Source organism: Quercus lobata, chromosome 5 (genome assembly GCF_001633185.2).
Source record: "Quercus lobata isolate SW786 chromosome 5, ValleyOak3.0 Primary Assembly, whole genome shotgun sequence".
Lineage (NCBI taxonomy): Eukaryota > Viridiplantae > Streptophyta > Magnoliopsida > Fagales > Fagaceae > Quercus > Quercus lobata.
Window position 1 is genome coordinate 19,488,264 of NC_044908.1, and position 18,040 is coordinate 19,506,303.

The window sequence follows — 18,040 nt, forward strand, 5'->3', positions numbered from 1 at the left end:
GCATGGAAATATCTAAGAAAAAGCTGCTGCCAATGCATTAAGTATTCTGCAACTAACTGAACCCTGTTTTCCAGCCTTTACAACCACTCCCAACGACTTTGAAGAGAGGCTAATGGGACAAGTATCAGCACCATAAATCTGAATCTACATGTGGGCAGTGGGGATGGAAGGAGGATAGAGCGAAAACAAAAGGGGGACTGGGAAAAAGGGAGAAAAAAACAACATATTAAGGATCAACTTCCTCCTCGGATGAGATCCGAGGACGACACTCCATAGTAAATGGATGTTATCTTTTCTTTCTTTATGATTTGGACATGTTGGTCGCGTGTCTAACTCGTTAAGGCCCGAGTTTCCAACCCATCTCTCTATAAATTCATTGTATCGGGCTCATTGGACCAAGGCTTCATACATATTCAGGCTTGGACCCCAAATTGTGACCATACAAGTATCATTTTCAGTTTTAGCACAAATACACTTCTAGTATTCTTACTAGAAGAATGAATTTGATCTCAAAGTTTGTTGTTTAAAAACAAGATTATTTTATTTTATTAATTAAAATGAGGGACACCTATAATTAAAACATTATATTAAATATTTTTTGAATTTTATATAATTAAAATAAAGGAAAAGTTAATAAATGTCTAAAGGATATTAATTTAAGAAATATTTTTAGAAACTTTTGATTAGAATAAAAAAAAAAAAAAAAGCAATTCTTTTGATGATTTTTTATATTTCCAATGAAAATGGTGTTAATTTTTTTTTTTTAAATAATTTATTAACAATTGTCCCATTTAAACAGTGATCTTTAGTTTAAAAAAAAAAAAAAAAATGTAAACACTGCTTTTTAAGTGAGAGTGCTCAGTTGGTATTTAAGTGAATTTTTTACACCCAAGGAGGGGTGGCCAAGTTGGGAGAGATCCCGCATGCAAGCACAAGGTCCCTCGTTCGAGTTGTGGCAAGTACCATGTGGGGGGTGGGTTCCTGGCTTGCATTGCGTCTCTTCTGCTGGCTCTCTTGGGGTGTTAGGGTGAAGTCTATGGCACCCCGGTCATAATAACTATGTCTCAATCTAACATTCCCTAACGGGGGGTGCTCCTAGTAGGTCACGCTATGAGGGGTAAGCCACATATGGTGGCACAACCCCCCCCCCCCCCCTCGCGATTATCAAAAAAAAAAAAATTGCCCCCATGGTCCATGCCAATAGCTAGGCCATGTAGGGACCATGATCTGCATTCCTCCAAGTGAGTTGTTTGATCTGTAGGAACTGAGTTTGGCAATATGTCTTTAATCATCAAACTGGACCCACTTGTGCTGGGCCTTTTGATTTTGTTAGCATTGGACTGATGGGATTTACCCAGTCCTCTAGAAGTCTAGTTTTCCTCATGAAGGTTATAAAGACGAGAGACTGTGGCTAATCCATATGGTAGTAACGTAGCGACCAAGGTGAGCTCACTAGAGTTTGTTGTTGGCTTGTTGCTTAGCTACCTTAAATGGAAAAATTGAAATTGCAAAAGGGTGGTTTGGGAATCTTTGTGTTCAATGCAAAATTCTTGCTTCAAGGCTACATTCCATCCTTGGCTCGAGCTGGTGTAGAAGAATTATGCTATTTGATTTTGTGGTTAAGGGTTATGTGTTTGGTAATATCTAAAGAAAGAAGACTTTAGCCAAGGAGTGATAACATAATTTAGATTCAAGGATTGTGATTAAGTATAGAACATGAAATTAAGATATTCGAGACTAAGTTGCTATAGTTATGGCAATCGTGTCTAAGAATTTCTATTATAAGAAAGGCTAGAGTATTTGTATTGATCCATTCATAATAAAGTGACTAAATTTTATGTTGATCATTAACCTACCGTAACTCTTATCTTTTGCAACAACATATGATTTGATATTAATGAACACTTGGTTCAAGAAGGGAGAATCTCACTCAATTACCTTAAGAGTGGGGTAAACGTTAGTCAAATAAATTTAATCTTTACTCGAAAAGTTGATAGAAGAGCAACAGGTTCAGTGGTTTGAAATAACCTCAAATGGGTCGAGTGTTAGGTTGCCCACTTGAAAATCTGACTAAACTGATCCATTCGATTGGTGGCGGATCTCACCCTTCACTCAGGTAATTGTGTCAAGTGCTAGGTCGAGTCCAAAACTAACTTGGCCTCACCAATGAACACCCTTAGTTAAGAGTTGTGAACAAACTTAAACTCCTTTAGTACAATATCAAAACAAACTTACAACCTACTAATTAAGCTTACATATCCTGTTAAAGAAAGAAAAAAAAAAGTTCAAGACTTCCATTTTCAACTAATTTTTCGACTGAAAGATTTCAACTAATTAAGGCTATTAAACTATAAAAAAGAAAGAAAGAAGCAAACAAACCTATTTCAAGAAAATAGTTAGCTCTATTTAAAAAATAAAAATAAATAAGCAAAAAAACCAAAACGGATGCTGACGTGGCAGGACATAAGAGTAGTAGACCACACACACTGAAGTCTGAACTGAACTCTGCGTTCCGAAGAATCTTCCTCTCTAGCTGTTTGCTTTTGGGATTTAGATCTCTGATTCAAGTAAGAATCACTCACTCTTCTTTTTTTCTTTTTCGCATGTCATTTCAATTTGATATATATATATTTTTTAAGGATTTGGCAAACTAAGTTGTTTCTGTTTGCTTGCCCCGAAAATTTTGGGAAATCAAATTCTAAGTCCGGAAAATAGGTTTCATTGTCAAACCCAGTTTTAATTTGATATCATATTGTGTGGGTTACTACTGATTTTTGGGTTAGCTTCATAGATATGCTATAAAATTGTAATACCCATTATCCAAAATTTGCTTAATTAAGTTTCTGTAGACACTTTTTTGTATAACATTTGTTTTTGAATAGAATAGCTTGTTATTGAATTTGTTTTGTTTTGTTTTTACTCATTAGCAATCCTATTTTTAGCTTGTTATATCATGTGGGTCAAGACTGGTTTTTGGGTTAGCTTCATAGATATGCTGTAAATTTTTGTACCCATCATCCAAAATTTGGTTGATTGAGTTTTTGTAGACATTTATCTTGGGTATCTGTTTGTATATCATTGATTTTTGAATAGATGAACTTGTTGTTGAGTGGGGATGGCCTTGACATGATTTTATTTTGTTTTATTTTACTTTTTTTTTTTTGAGATTGGTTGTTATGAGGGGTGCAAAATGGTTTTCTGGCAGTGGATGAACACCATTCTTCGGGTGAGGATGGGGATATGATAGAGAGTTCTAATGGGAAGGATTTGGTTTCAACTGAAGGGAGTTCAGATATGGAGCCGTATGTCGGTATGGATTTTGAATCTGAGGAGGCTGCCAAGGTGTTCTATGATGCATACGCCACTCGCATGGGGTTCATCATGCGCGTTGATGCATTTCGGAGATCAATGCGTGATGGGAAAGTTGTTTGGCGTCGACTTGTGTGTAATAAAGAGGGTTTTCGTAAATTGAGGCCCAAAAGAAGTGAAAATAGGAAACCTCGGGCGATCACAAGGGAAGGTTGTAAGGCAATGATAGTGGTGAAGAAAGAGAAAACTGGGAAATGGGTTGTTACAAGATTTGTAAAGGAGCATAATCATCCATTGGTAGTTACACCTGCTAATGGTAGACGAAGTGTGCTTCTATCACAAACACCCGTGAGTGCTCAATTAACTCCTATACAAATAGTTGCCAATATGCTCTTTTCTTTTATAAAAGTTGCATTATCTACTAGTATAATGTGGATTTAAACCATTATATTCTTATACTGTTACAGTAGCATCATAGAAATTTTCAAGCAGTTATAACTTGGTTATCTAACAGAACATGGGGGTAGCTTTATGTTAGTTGAGTACCAAATTTTTTAGTTCTTAATAAGCTTAGATTTTATTCTAGCTTATGTTATTAGCCAAAAGTGTTGTAGCTCAATTAGTTGGCACCTCTTGGTGTGTCCATGACATCCATGGTTCAAATTCCCCCTCCTCCGTTGTAATTATTGAATTATCCCCAAAAAAAAAAAAATGTTTTTGAAATTTCTCCTTTGTAAAAAAATCCCAATAGAATTTGACGTTAGGTTTAGATGATTTGAAATTTTAACTTGTTGGCAAATTAGTTTTAGTTACACGATGCAGCTATGTTGGTAGATAATAAGGTCAATAAGATGGATTTGTTTGATTATATGTGCTTAGAAAGGTTATCCTTTCTGTGCTTTTGATCTCTTTGAGAAGCATTGAATCCTTGTCATGTATCTTTGTTATTGGATGATGCTACTTGTGACATGGATATGTTAATGGTAGTTGTTCTCTAAAATAATAAATTTTCACTTTTTGTTAAGGTAAAAAGTTGTGGAGAGATGTTGCATTGTCAATATACTGCTTATGTTTGGAGTATAAATGAGAGAAAATTTGGTTCAAATCAGCATAATGTCTAGTACCCGCATCAACAAATCAGTATAATGTCTAGTACCCACATCAATTCCCCTATGTGGGAGAGACTTGGTCTTTTTGAGTATAGCTATAGGTAGTACTCTAGTGTCAATTAGCATTGAGCAATCCTCCACCATCCAACTGCAAGGTCATTGGGTGGAGTTAAGGAGGGCACAGGCTTATGCATAAGTAATGGGTTCGGTTTTATTTCCTTTTCTTCTTCTTCTTCTTCTTCTTCTTTTAAAAATGGGTTAGGTTAGGGTAATGGGTTGGGCATTTAATGTGTCAAGGTTGATTGAGGGACTGATTTGGGCTGGGCTTGGTTGTTGTTTACCTTTCAAATGGGTTGATTTGAAGGCTTGTGGACACTGGGCCTTTGGATACGAATCATTCTTGTCTTTTTTTTTTTTTTTGGGTCACTCTTGGCTACAAGGTTGAAGTTCATCAGTGGTGAATGGAGGTTTCCTAGAGCCAACAGGGGAATGATGGGTTTGGTGGCAATGGTGGGGCTCACAGCAGGGGCTTGGGCTATGGATTTTGTAGATGGTGGCAGGATGGGTTCTTGATAGAGGTTTAGCTCTAGTTTTATTATGGAGCAAGGTGATAACTGTGGATTTTGTGCAATTTGAGTCATATTTTTAGGTGTTGGCTGACTGTGGGGTGAGAGTTTGTGGTGTTTTGATCACTGTGGGTGGTTGGATTTGGGCAGATCGGGTGATTTCAGGTTTGTGGGCATGGATGTGAATTGGTTAATATTATTGGTGCCAGTGATGGTGTCTTGGATAATGGTGTGGAAAAACAAGATTGTGATGGATTGAGGTTTGCTCTGATACTAAATCTGATGCGGTACTGGTAGATACACAAATAGAAAATAAAGGGAAACAAGGGAAACAAGGGAAATGGGCACAAACTCTAGGCTTTAACTACCTAGGACTGCTTGGAATCACCACCAGGCTATAGAGGAAACTCAACTGAGTATTTTTTACCTATTGAATCATTCAAAATGCAACGTCCCAAACATTTACTGGAACCTCTTTTAATAGGGTTTTCAAGCTTACATCAACAAGGAACATTATAATCATGCCATGAATACAATCCCATAAAATCCTCAATCAAAATAAAATCAAAATCATTCAAATTTCAAATAAGCACAAATTTGGTTTAAATCAGCATAATATTTGGTGTCCGCACTATGAAACCTCTTTTGTTCATAAATCATGTTCTTTTTTCTTTTTCTTTTTCTCTCTCTCTCTCTCTCTTTTTTCCTTGTTTCTGTACATCTTGAAATCTTTAACATTGTCAAAATGAAAAATTTTCTGATTACCAAACTATTATTTTCTTTAATGAAGGCCTTTTTGAAGCAGTATTAATGCTGTTTATGTTTAGATTTCTATAAAAGATAATGATATCTTTGAATGAGCATTAATTAGTCATCTACTGAATAAGATGCTCAAAGTTCTAGATGCTTGAAGAAAAGAAGGCATATATTCCTGTAATATTGGTCAATGTTGTTAAAAGCGCCTTGGTGCAAGTGTGCGGAGGCTGAAGCTCTAGGAGTGAAGCACTTTTGTTACCTGAATGAAGCACGTAAGGTGCACTGGGAAAGTTCAAACTTTCAAAGTATATGAATCAATTACAATTAACCGTTGGATCATAAAATTAGTTATTGGATTATAAAGAACTCTATTCTTAGGCTGTGCTAACTACAAACAAAAATACTTCTTATTATATATATCAAAACCTACAGGATAAGATTTAGAAGAAAATAAAAGGTTGTTGGTTAGCAGATAACTCTTTGAAGTGATTTACTCGCAAACCTCAAGGGATTTTTTTTTTTTGTTTTATTACCCAAATTATATTTCTATTTTATCTTTAAAATTAAATGTTATGAATATTTCTCTAGACTTTAGATTATATTTTAAAAAATGTGCACTTTAATTGAATCAGGCATGCACCTGCGCTGTGCATTTTCTGTCTAGGCTTTAGGAGGCATTTGCATTTAAATGCACCTGGAACTTTTAACAACACTGAGAATGGCTGGAAGTCAATGATTTCAAATTTGTAGATTCTGAAAGCTTGGAAAAGCTGTAGCTCACTCTTGAGATATTAATTTGTTTTGTGAAAAAGGTTAGCGAAGTCCCGCAGACCCTGGCTTCTCTAATTCACTAGATGACACTTGAACAATGAGGTGATTTTTTATAGCAGTCAATCATTTAGCTCTTCCACTATATGAATAGAAGAGCAGGAAAATCAGTGGCATTATCTTTTCCAAGTCCCCTTACACGTAAGAAAATGTTAGTGCTTTGAATCTTTTAATTCACTATCATTATAAAAATTGTTGTCCTTGACAATTATGTTGGATATTTTTCCTGATAATTATTCCTAATAGATAATTGAAGAACAAAAATATTAATATTGTTTCCCTCTCTCTCTCTCTCTCCTCCAGCAAATGAATTCTGACCTTGAAATGGGTACCTTAATTGTTATGATTTCTTTGATTTGATAATTTGATTTTTCGAGCCATAAAAAATACATTATATTTTTGTTGGAAAAAAGCTTCTTTACATTTTACTATCAATATGTTTTTAGATTTGTTGATATTTCTTTCAGGATGAGAAAGATGTAAAAATTCGAGAATTGACTGCTGAGTTACAGCGAGAGCGAAAGCGATCTGCAGCTTTTCAAGAACAACTTGATATGGTTCTAAGAGATATGGAGGACCATTCACACCACCTATCTAGAAACATTGATGACATAGTTCAAAGTGTGAGGGAAATTGAATCAAAGAGGTTAGCCCTTTCACATAGCTAGTGGCTGCAGTAGATGTTCAATTTGATTTGTCTCTGTACAATTTCTTTGATTATGTATCATTTATTTTCAAGATATAAATTTTAGTTGTAGGTTTTTCCTTTTAGTCTGGCATTGTAGGTTGAACTCCTCTTATTGTATAATAAATAAGGCAAATAAAATTTGGTGAGGTGTTTAGCGAGTTGGTGCTGGTTTGTTTTTGTTTTTAATAACTCTAGTTGTAACATTTCCACAACTGTTGAGATGACAAGTTGATAATGGTAGACACTAAAATGGTGTTAGTGGTGGATCGGTATGAGAATCAATAACGACTTACTAACTCAGTAGTTGTAAAAGATATTGTGTTTGTAGCATTACTCTTTTGTTTTTGGTTTAGGTTTAATAAGCAGGATTTGAACCTAAGCAATCTACTAGGCATGCAAACTAGTTAGGTATAGGAGTGTGAGCATCTATTGAATTTCTTGTTCCACTTCATGATCCCTGCAAACATAGAGCGAAAAAATTTACAGGACATCAAACATCAAGATGAAGTTAGAGCCAGAACTTCAATTTGAAAATTTCCAATTTAAGCTGTATTTTCACTCTCTTGGATGAATTCTATTGTGTTCATATTGTTGGGGATTGGAAGTCTCTGACTCATAAACGAGTTTTGCCTAAAAGGTAATACTTGTTGATCCAAACCGTAGGCACTAAAATCTTGTTAATCTTCCAATTATATAGTATTGTTATTTATCTTTCTGATATGCTAGTAAGGTTAGGCATTAATATACAATTCGATTTTGAATCCACAAATGTATTCTTGGTGCTTTGACTGAAATTGTCTTTAGCTTTATTTGTGGCATGGCTACTGAAAATGAAACCTTCATCATTTTTTCTATTGGGGTTTCTTAGTCATTTTGATTCAAATCCATGAATTTGTACCTGATTTATTGTATTTACCATTGAGTAAAAACTGAAATCGCACATTATGACTCCAAATTGTAAAACCAGCCATGTATAAATAACCAATACAATTTCAGGCCCCCAGCAGCGGTATTTTTACAAAATAAGCATATTCAAGTTTCAACCAACCATCCTTGCTGAATGCGGGGCCTTCGATAAACTTTGCACTTTGCAGTTGGGTGCTTGCTCTTCCAATTCATGGCATAGCAGAAAAACTTTGATTAGCAAATTGGCCATTAGTAGATGCTTGATAATCATATTTAAAATCTAAATGGTTCCTTTTTATTTTTTTTTTATTTTTTTTATTTTTATTTTTTTTATCAATATATCTTATTACTTATCAAAAAAAAAAAAAAATCTAAATGGCTGGCTGGTACTTCACATATCTACATTGGAAATTTCAGATTGTATGACACCAAATGCATAACTTTGGATGATTACTAGGGTTTATACCTACAAATCTGCACTTAATATTTTAAGGGTAATTCCAGATTAGTATATTCTGGCCATTCTTCGCTCTCCTCTTGTCTCTTTTATCTTCTTTCGTTCCAAACATACTAAAATCTATGATATTTTTAAAGGAAATGAATAAATAATTCTTTACCCTTTAATTGATAACATTCTAACTGATTGCATTTGCATTATCCTAGTAGAAGATTTATAAATACCAACTTTTAGCCATGACCACCATTATCAAAGCAATGTAAATAGTTGAGTCGGACCTTACTCGAGCTGTGAATTGCAATGTCCCTGTCCAAGCAGAAGTAGAGGCGATTTGAAAATGCAGTTTACATGGCTATACATTGCAACCTGGCCACGGTATGCATAGAGGGTGATTGCAAAACCTGTATTGAAGCCTTCTAGGGCTATCTTCATGTGTCATTGTTCCTTGGAGAATTGTAAGCATTATAGCTGAGATCAAAAGTTTAGTAAACTGTAATTATAATAGACCTATCTCTTTTGATTGGGTCCCTAGAGTTGCTAACAGGGCTGCCCATATATTGGCCCACTGGTCTTGGTTGAATAGCATTTTTGGTTTCTTTGGCCCAAGCTCAGCTTCCTCTGAATCTTTTGGATGTAATTTTGGAAGATGTTGGTGTTGTTTCTCAACTCTCTTCTTAATAAAATTTTTCCATTCAGTCAAAAAAAAGAAGAAGATGCAAACTCAAAAAAGCCACCACCTGGATAACTCCAAATTAGTTTGATGATTGTGGCAACTAACTGGTTGGAGCATCATGCAAGAATCTTCTTTGAATCAAGACACAAAATTTGAAAGGGTGTCAAATATCATACCACAAAGAAGTGCTTTTCTCATCTCCAACTTTTAGATCTTTTAAGTGTAGTATTAAGATCTTCTTCAAGACTACGAACAATACTTCTTCTTGTCAGTAACAGACCATAAAACTCTCCTAATTTTCTTCCAATATGTTGCTGAACTTGCCTAGGATGCATGGAATCGTTGCGGCAGAACACTTGTTACTAGCTGAATGAAACAGTCTTGTTTTATTTGTAATAAACCAGCTAAAGAAAAATATTTCTTGTTACTCCAAGAGAGCGAAGAAGAATAATGGGTAGTGAGAAATTGAATGATGAATCAATGAGTCATAATTAATCCCATTTTTTTAGAAAACATTCCAAGGGAATTGCAATCACAGTATTACTAACAATTAAGACTTGACCAGGACCTAGTTAAAGGAATCACATTCTAAAAAGAAGTGCCTTTAAGCATTGGGGATGTTGATAGAAAACATGGTGAGCATGTTACACCTTTTATTCGGTAGTCACTTTTTATCTCTCACCAAAAAAAAAAAAAAAAAAAAAAAAAGGTAAATAAGCTCACAGTACATTAGTTGGTGGTAAACACTAGTTACTAGGTCTTCTAAAAAAAAAAATTAATGAACAAAAAAGATAGGAGGAGCACCCAGTAAGATTGAATTTTATAATATAATTGATTCTTTGTTTTTATTAGTTTTTGCTATTTTCTAAATGCAGGTGAAAACTTGTTGAAGCCTCCTTAATGAGTGCACAAGGACACCCGTTAACATAAATCTATCTCAATTTAAGGTCACACCATTTTATGACCATCCAAATAACAACATACAACGTAGGAATCAATAAATTAGGGACAAGGATTTTCATTTCTCTTTGACTTTTTTTTTTCAAAAATTTTTATATTATAAAAGTCATATTTTGGTGACTATTTTTATAATTTAAACTTATATCTTAACAAGTAACAAAAAAAAGTGTGTTTCTAGTGTTTCTTTACTAGCATAGGAATAAGGATAGTAGCCAAAGGAAAAGCTCTCTCTTTAAAATGCTTCTCCTCTCCATTCATGCAATCAATAAGGCTAAATAGCTTGCCGATTAGTTATTATATATGTCGAACTTGGACGTTGTAGGTTATATTGTGTATTGAGAATCTTTGCTAAGAAAGCAGTTGAATTCTGAAAATCAATTCTTAATTTAGGTGAGCCTCATGGGATTATTTGAATTGCAGTGGCAAATCAAATACTTAAACTTCCAAAATTAGTGGTGACCATAAAGTGCTATTGCCTACTCAATAATTTGTAATAAAAAATAAAAATTTGGAAATGTACAAATCAGCCACGGTATTCTTGGCATACATGGTGCATGATGTACAAATCAAAATTTCCCAGAATCACAAAATATAACATGCTTATTTATTTATCTTGCCTAATGCATAATAAATATTTTATAGTAGTATTTTTTTTATTGATAGGACCTAATGCATAATATTTGTTTTTGACTTGCTAATGCAAATGTAGACCCCAGAATAAAAATTCTCAGAAAATTCCTTACTCTCTTTCTCTGTAGTTTCAATAGGAAATAGAAAATAAAAAGTCTAGTACCCAAAAAAATACATAATTTTTGCCGCAACTCTCCTTGTGGTTGATTATGATTAGAGAGAGAAAAAAAAGGGTCCACGTGAAAGGGACAAGAAGCCAATCACAATCTGTCACATAAAAAAATTATGGCAAAATTTGTGAATTTATTTGCGGGAATAGAATAACTCAACAGAAAATTGATCTAACAATTTTTGTCCTTTCTCCTCGCAACCAATTTGAATCTAATAAAAACCAAAACTCCCAAGTAACAATTAAAGGTTTTGATAAATTTTCAGATAAAATTATTATTGAAAAACATGCAGTCTTAAATAGAATTACAGCACTCAAAGGATAATTAAACGGATATAGATCATAAGCACTATATTTATCTGATCCAAATCTAACACTAACACACTCAAAAATCTTAATGATAAGGATAAACCCTTATTCAAAAGGGTAACAACTGAAAACAAAAGATAATTAACATATAACAAAGGCTAAAGTGATTAGCAGAATTGTTGCATATCTATCACCACTTAGTGGACTTTAGAGAGCATGCAGTTTGTATGGCCGTGAGTGGCAGAAAGATAATAGCAGCACAGGTAGAAGCAGCTCTCCAAGGAGTGCTAAAATATTGACGCCACAACGTTGCCCTCCATCTATGCCAAGGTTTCTTATAGAATGCATTCAAATCTTCACATATTTTCAAGTAATCAGAGTTCATATAATCCCATAAGATATTAGTGTTAAGATTGTTGACAACTGATGCTGCTACGTTGCTGTCACCAAGGTAATTAACAAGATTTCCCTTATCACAAAGTACATCTACATCTTTGGAAGTATTGATAAGGAAATCCAAGATGACAAAGAAATCTGTAACATATGTGTCCCCTACATAATGGGATTGCTCTAATGCAATAATGTTTCGAATAAGACGTATTTTCTCATCATTTAACTTAATGCATGGCATTTCCAACACCCCATTCTTAAAATCGAAACATATGTCAAGAAAGCGTCTATCCCCTCTATAAAATCCCTTCTTCTCATCAAACTCGACTCCCTTAAACTTGACTCCTGCCTCATGTAGTTGGGTTGCAGAGTATGAAAGTTTAGCCCCTCCAGGTCTTCTAAACAGAAATTTGTCACCTACATAAAAGAATCTAAGCAGATTTGTGAAGTGTTCTATTTGCCCAAGAAAACGAGGGATCATCTTTTGAAAGTTGTAACATTGAAAGAATTCAAAAGCGAGTTCCTTTAAAGAATGGGGTTTTAACCTTAATTGAGCCGGAAAGTTTGCTTGCTCGAACAGCATCTCTAAAACAAAAAAGGGAAGCTGATTTTCAAGTAATACCAAGTCCAATTTCAAAACTGGAGGCATCCACTCCGCTATCATAGGATTGTTCCCCCATAAATCTGGGTTAGATTCTCTCAAGAAGTACTCAAGAATGAACGTCCCATCCACCAGGATCATTGTTACAAAATCATCACTGCTTATGCTGGACAAAATAGTCTCTGCATAGTAAGAGCGAATTTCTTTTTCCCTCACTCTTATTGAGTGTACCAAATTCTGCAAGTTTATATTAGCTTGTTGAATGAAACACTCACAAAACCGTACTTTACAATTTTTCATGGTTTGTAATTTTGCATTGGAGCAGTGAATAGGGCCAATTGAAATAAGCAGAGGAGTGAAGGCTTGCTCATCCAGTTTGCGAAGGTGAACTGGAACACTGATCAAACCCAAACTCCTTATTGGGATATCTTGCTCCGCCGTTTTAAACATTGTTCTAATGTTATTTTCCAAATTTTCATCTCCATAAGCAGTTTCATCTCCGTAAGCAGTTGAAGAGCCTTCTATCTATCAAGATAAGTGCCACTAGGATCAAAAACACTAAGGTGATGACCCATGTAAAGTACAACACGCTGTAATTTGACTTCAAAGTTCATTCTATGGCACTATCTTCTAATATGTTAAAATGCATTGCTGTTACAAGAATAATGATCATTTTATATTTAATCTTTTATAAAATTTTAATTTAATCATCCTCAGTTCTCCCTCCAAATCCTAGTTGTCGCCATTATCTCCTCATCAAGCTACTCTTGTCTCCTTCTCACCAACTTAGTTCTCACTCCAAATTTTATTTGGGTATATAATATCGATTTCTCATCTCTCTTTTTGTATGTCTCATTGATTTTTTTTTTTTTTTTTTTTTGTTATGGAAATTAACTGTTAAAATAAAATAAACCCAAATATTTATTATTCGAAACCCTAACCAACTAACCGACAACTCCGACCCGCCCAATTGATGACTCGAAACATCGGGTCCGACTCGAATATTCAGTCAAAGACGGGTCCAAAACTTAGTCACCTGACCTAATCGAGTCGAGTTTGGATTAGACCCAAAACCGATTTGAACTGACCCGTGGACAGCCCTACCTAACCATGTCCTGCCCTAACTTTTTAGTACTGGAAAGTAGTCAGAATTTTTTGACACAAGTTTCCACTTCCCAAATCAACCGTTTAAATCAAAACCAATATTCAAGATCCACGGTCACAAATTATGCTTTAGTGTTTTAGACTGCTTTTTCTTTAACATGACAGCTCTAGTCACAATCTCATATCAGAATGGCACAATTACCCAAATTTCAAATCAACCTTTAAAACTTAAAATTAAAATCAAGAACTAAAATCCCATGGTCACAATTATAGTTTACAAATTATTGTTTTGATCTAATATGATATCACAATTCCAAGTCCCACAGCCACAATCTAATTCCATGGTCACAAGAATTCTCTCTCTTTCTTTAACCTCTTCAGCTTACTCTTTAGTTCAATCTCACTTTCTCAAAGACTCAAACTCTCAGATCCTTAGTTCTCTCTTCGCCTCTCTCTACTCCAAACCATAGCAACTCACTACTCACTACAAACCTTAGCCATCGCCCCTCTCTACCTACGATCAATATGGGTTGAAGGTTGAAGAAATCAACTTGGGTTGTTCTTGTTTTTCCTCCCCAGTCAGTTCTCCCTCCAAAGCCTAGTTGTCACCATTATCTCCTCCTCAATCTACTGTTATCTCCTCCTCGCCAACTCAGTTCTCACTCCAAATTTTCTTTGGGTAAATAATATCGGTTTCTCATCTCTCTTTTTGTATGTCTCATTGATTTTTTTTTTTTTTTTTTTTTTTTTTGTTATGGAAATTAGCTGCTAAAATAAAATAAACCCAAATATTTATTATTTGAAACCCTAACTGACAACTCTGACCTGCCCAACAGATGACTAGAAATATCGGGTCCAACCCGAATATTCAGTCAAAGACGGGTCCAAAACTCAGTCACCCAACCTAATTGAGTCGAGTTTAGATTAGACCCAAAACCGATCCGAATCGACCTATGGACAGCCTTACCCAACCATGTCTTGCCCTAACTTTTCGGTAACTGGAAAGTAGTTAGAATTTTTTGACACAAGTTCCCACTTCCCAAATCAACCATTTAAATCAAAAGCAATATTCAAGATCCATGGTCACAAATTATGCTTCAGTGTTTTAGACTACTTTTTCTTTAACATGACAGCTCTAGTCACAATCTCATATCAGAATGGCACAATTACCCAAATTTCAAATCAACCTTTAAAACTTAAAATTAAAATCAAGAACTAGAATCCCATGGTCACAATTATAGTTTACAAATCACTGTTTTGATCTGATATGATATCACAATTCTAAATCCCACAGCCACAATCTAATTCCACGGTCACAAGAACTCTCTCTCTCTCTCTCTCTAACCTCTTCAGCTTACTCTTTAGTTCAATCTCACTTTCTCAAAGACTCAAACTCTCAGATCCTTAGTTCTCTCTTCACCTTTCTCTACTCCAAACCATAGCAGCTCACTACTCACTACAAACCTTAGCAGCCACCCCTCTCTACCTACGATTAATATGGGTTGAAGGTTGAAGAAATCAACTTGTGTTGTTCTTGTTTTTCCTCCCCACTCAGTTCTCCTTCCAAAGCCTAGTTGTCACCATTATCTCCTCCTCAATCTACTATTGTCTCGTCACCAACTCAGTTCTCACTCTAAATTTTCTTTGGGTAAATAATATCAGTTTCTCATCTCTCTTTTTGTATGTCTCATTGATTTTATTTGTTATGGAAATCAGTTGTTAAAATAAAATAAAACCAAGGATTTATTATTTGAAACCCTAACCAACTAACCAACAACTCCGACCTACCCAACTGATGACCCAAAACATTGGGTCCGACCTGAATATTTGGTTGAATACAAGTCCAAAACTCAGTCACCCGACCTAATTAGATTGAGTTAGGATCAAACCCAAAATTGATCCGAATCGACCCGTGGACAGACCTAACCAAAGTGTGTAGTGCAAGTACTGTAGCACTAACTGACTCATTGGCTCTTTTTATATATAGAGATATCCTACCTGTGGATAGTCTCCACTTTTTACATTTTATCTCTCTTTTTATCCCCGTCCACATGTTGAATGCTTTGAAATCTCAATTTACTTTTGTCCAATGTTGTGGATAGTGTTCTGTTCTGGCCAAAACGGCTGGAAAAATCTCGTACCAATATATGAACCGGAAAGGTAAGCCACCCTATTCCACCTTCAATGAAATTTCAGCCCACTTTGGACCGTTTCAATTAGTACCGACTGAAATTAAAGATTCGGCCGGAATGAGATTTAGGGTTTAAATTTTTTTCCTCAAACCTGAAAGAATTTTTCTGCCCCTGAAATACCCACCGTGGATCACGGTAGAAAATACCAGTAATATAGAGAAGGGAAACAATGGATCTAATGGTGGGGTAAATATAAAAGAAAAACAGAAGAAGAAAGAGACATGTTGGAAGGTGCTATTTACAAACACCAATCCATACTTATATACAAAAATACCAATTTGGCTCTTTACCCTTTTAAAACCAATTAAATTAGATTCATATTTTAAAAATAATTATAAAAAAAATGACAGAAAATTCAGCAGATAATTGTTATATGGAAACAGCTTATGAAGATTTTTTAGTATAAAAAAGAGATGATTTTCGGCAAGATAAATAACGAGAAATTAGATAAATAGGTAGATAGACATGCAACTTAAATAAGGAGGAAATATGATATTATTAAAGCATACCTCAATGGACATATTGTTTGCGTAGCACTACTGCACTAGCAAGCAAGGGAGAGGTAGGAGTTCTGGACCGAGATGCGATTTGTGGAAAAAGTAATGTGGAAAAAGTAACAAAAGAAAAAGTTGAGAGAGGGCTTTTGAGATTGTGAGATACTATAAAGACTCAACTATTCCGCCATTTATTCTCCGTGACATTTCGACATATTTTCTCCTGTTTTTTTGTATCAACTTCACCCAGCCAGGACTCTGAACTCTGAAGGTTAGGTATAGCTGATATGGTCCACTTCTAATAACACCATGAAGGTTAGGTATAGTTTTTTGTTGAAATTTTTCACAGAAAGGGTACTTGTACCTTGAATAAGTGAGAAAAAAAAATGAGATTTTTTTTTTTTTTTTTTTGAAAAAAAGAAAGAAGAAGAGATTTTAAAAACCTGTACAATTAAAAGTTAAATACTGAGCTTATAAGATAATGTATTGTTTACAGCTAACATTGTCCCCCTCTTTTTAATTTTAATTTTTAGTAATTTGATAATTTGGAGTACTTGGATTTTGAATATATCAGTTAAAAGTAGTAAGAAGTGCTTACTAATTAAATTACATAACTCTTGATTTAATTTGACAAAAAAAAAAGTCTTATATTGATGATATGATTGAAAAATAGATACTTTAAAATAAAATTAAATTGCAACCTTTAAACTTAAAAGGAGGAAGTAGGCAAATAATTGATAATAGCAAAATAAATTAAGTTTTTAATTTTTTTTTTTTAAGGGGAACGTAACTTGTTTTAATTTGAAAACCCAACAATATCAGCTAGGACAATATGAAGTAAAGGTGATGGAACATCCTCCATCCGCACAACAAAATCTGAAATACATAAGACATGTTGAGCTAAATTATGAGCATCCTTATTACCTTCTCTCTTAACATGAGAGTAATGTAATTGATTAAAATACCTAGCATTAAGTCTAATATCCTCAATTAACAAGCCATTTGAAGAAAAGAAAATAGTGTCATTGCAGAGGGCATTCACCAAGACTTGTGAATTGGACTCAAGGATAGCACAAGTAAATCCCAGATCCAAGGCAAATTGTAGTGTTGTTGATGCTGCCATTGCTTCAATCTCCAATGGGGTATAGGCCTAAGGTAATTTCTTAGAGAGTGAACCCAATACCAAGCCAATGTTGTCTCAGATCACCACCCCAATGCCCGTTATTCTTGTCAGCAAAAATGGTAGGTACTCTTTTTCCAGTGAAGCAATCGAGAGTGGTCTAATGCTGGGTTTGTTCAATTGAATTTGATTCCATTGGTCCAAACTGACCATGCCATGACCAAGAATAACTCCAGGTAATGCTGTTTTGTGATGAGCCATGATAGAAGCTCCTTGAAGTCAATGAAGGAATTTGTTCAACGGCAATTCCAATGCCAGTTATCTTCACATTGGAATTGCCGTTGAACAAATACCTTCATTGACTTCAAGGAGCTTCTATCATGGCTCATCACAAAACAGCATTACCTGGATTGTTGATGCAGGTGCAAGCTTACACCGTTCACAAACTGAATTGTCGATGATGGTTCGGTGCAACAAGTTTTCTTTAGTCGGCAATGAGTTTTGGCGGGCCCTCCATTTCAAATTTTTAATCTTGTTTGGAATCTGCAAAGATCAGATTCCTCGCCCAAGTGATCTATCCCTCTCCAATTGTTCTTCATTGATCTCAGCTTCCTCCTTAGCTTTCAAAAACCAGTATTCGAACTTACTTGTGCATGACCCGTTATGAGTGAAAGGCCAAAATAAGCTATCCTCTGCTTCTTGCTATAACAATGGTATTGTTTTGGCTAAATCTGGCTCTTCGGGAATAAATATGCTATCAATCAATTCATGATTCCATT

General features: G+C 34.9%; 2 protein-coding genes across 3 annotated transcripts; one reads left to right on the forward strand and one right to left on the reverse strand.

Moving 5' to 3' along the window:
* Positions 1 to 2,421: 2,421 nt before the first annotated feature.
* Positions 2,422 to 7,410, forward strand: LOC115993102 (protein FAR1-RELATED SEQUENCE 5-like). 2 transcript variants are annotated; one of them, XM_031117382.1, is made up of 3 exons: positions 2,422 to 2,567; positions 3,206 to 3,657; positions 7,036 to 7,410. In XM_031117382.1, coding segments are annotated over exons 1-3 (654 nt in total). In that variant the 5' UTR covers positions 2,422 to 2,566; the 3' UTR covers positions 7,237 to 7,410. The 2 variants fall into 2 exon arrangements, with proteins under 2 accessions (XP_030973242.1, XP_030973244.1); XM_031117384.1 differs by having other exon boundaries at positions 2,443 to 2,567; positions 3,167 to 3,657.
* Positions 7,411 to 11,280: 3,870 nt separating this feature from the next.
* LOC115991821 (UPF0481 protein At3g47200-like) lies at positions 11,281 to 16,141 on the reverse strand. Its single transcript, XM_031115764.1, has one exon. It carries the CDS (start codon positions 12,799 to 12,801, stop codon positions 11,551 to 11,553), a length of 1,251 nt encoding a protein of 416 aa, XP_030971624.1. The 5' UTR covers positions 12,802 to 16,141; the 3' UTR covers positions 11,281 to 11,550.
* Between the last annotated feature and the right edge of the window lie 1,899 nt (positions 16,142 to 18,040).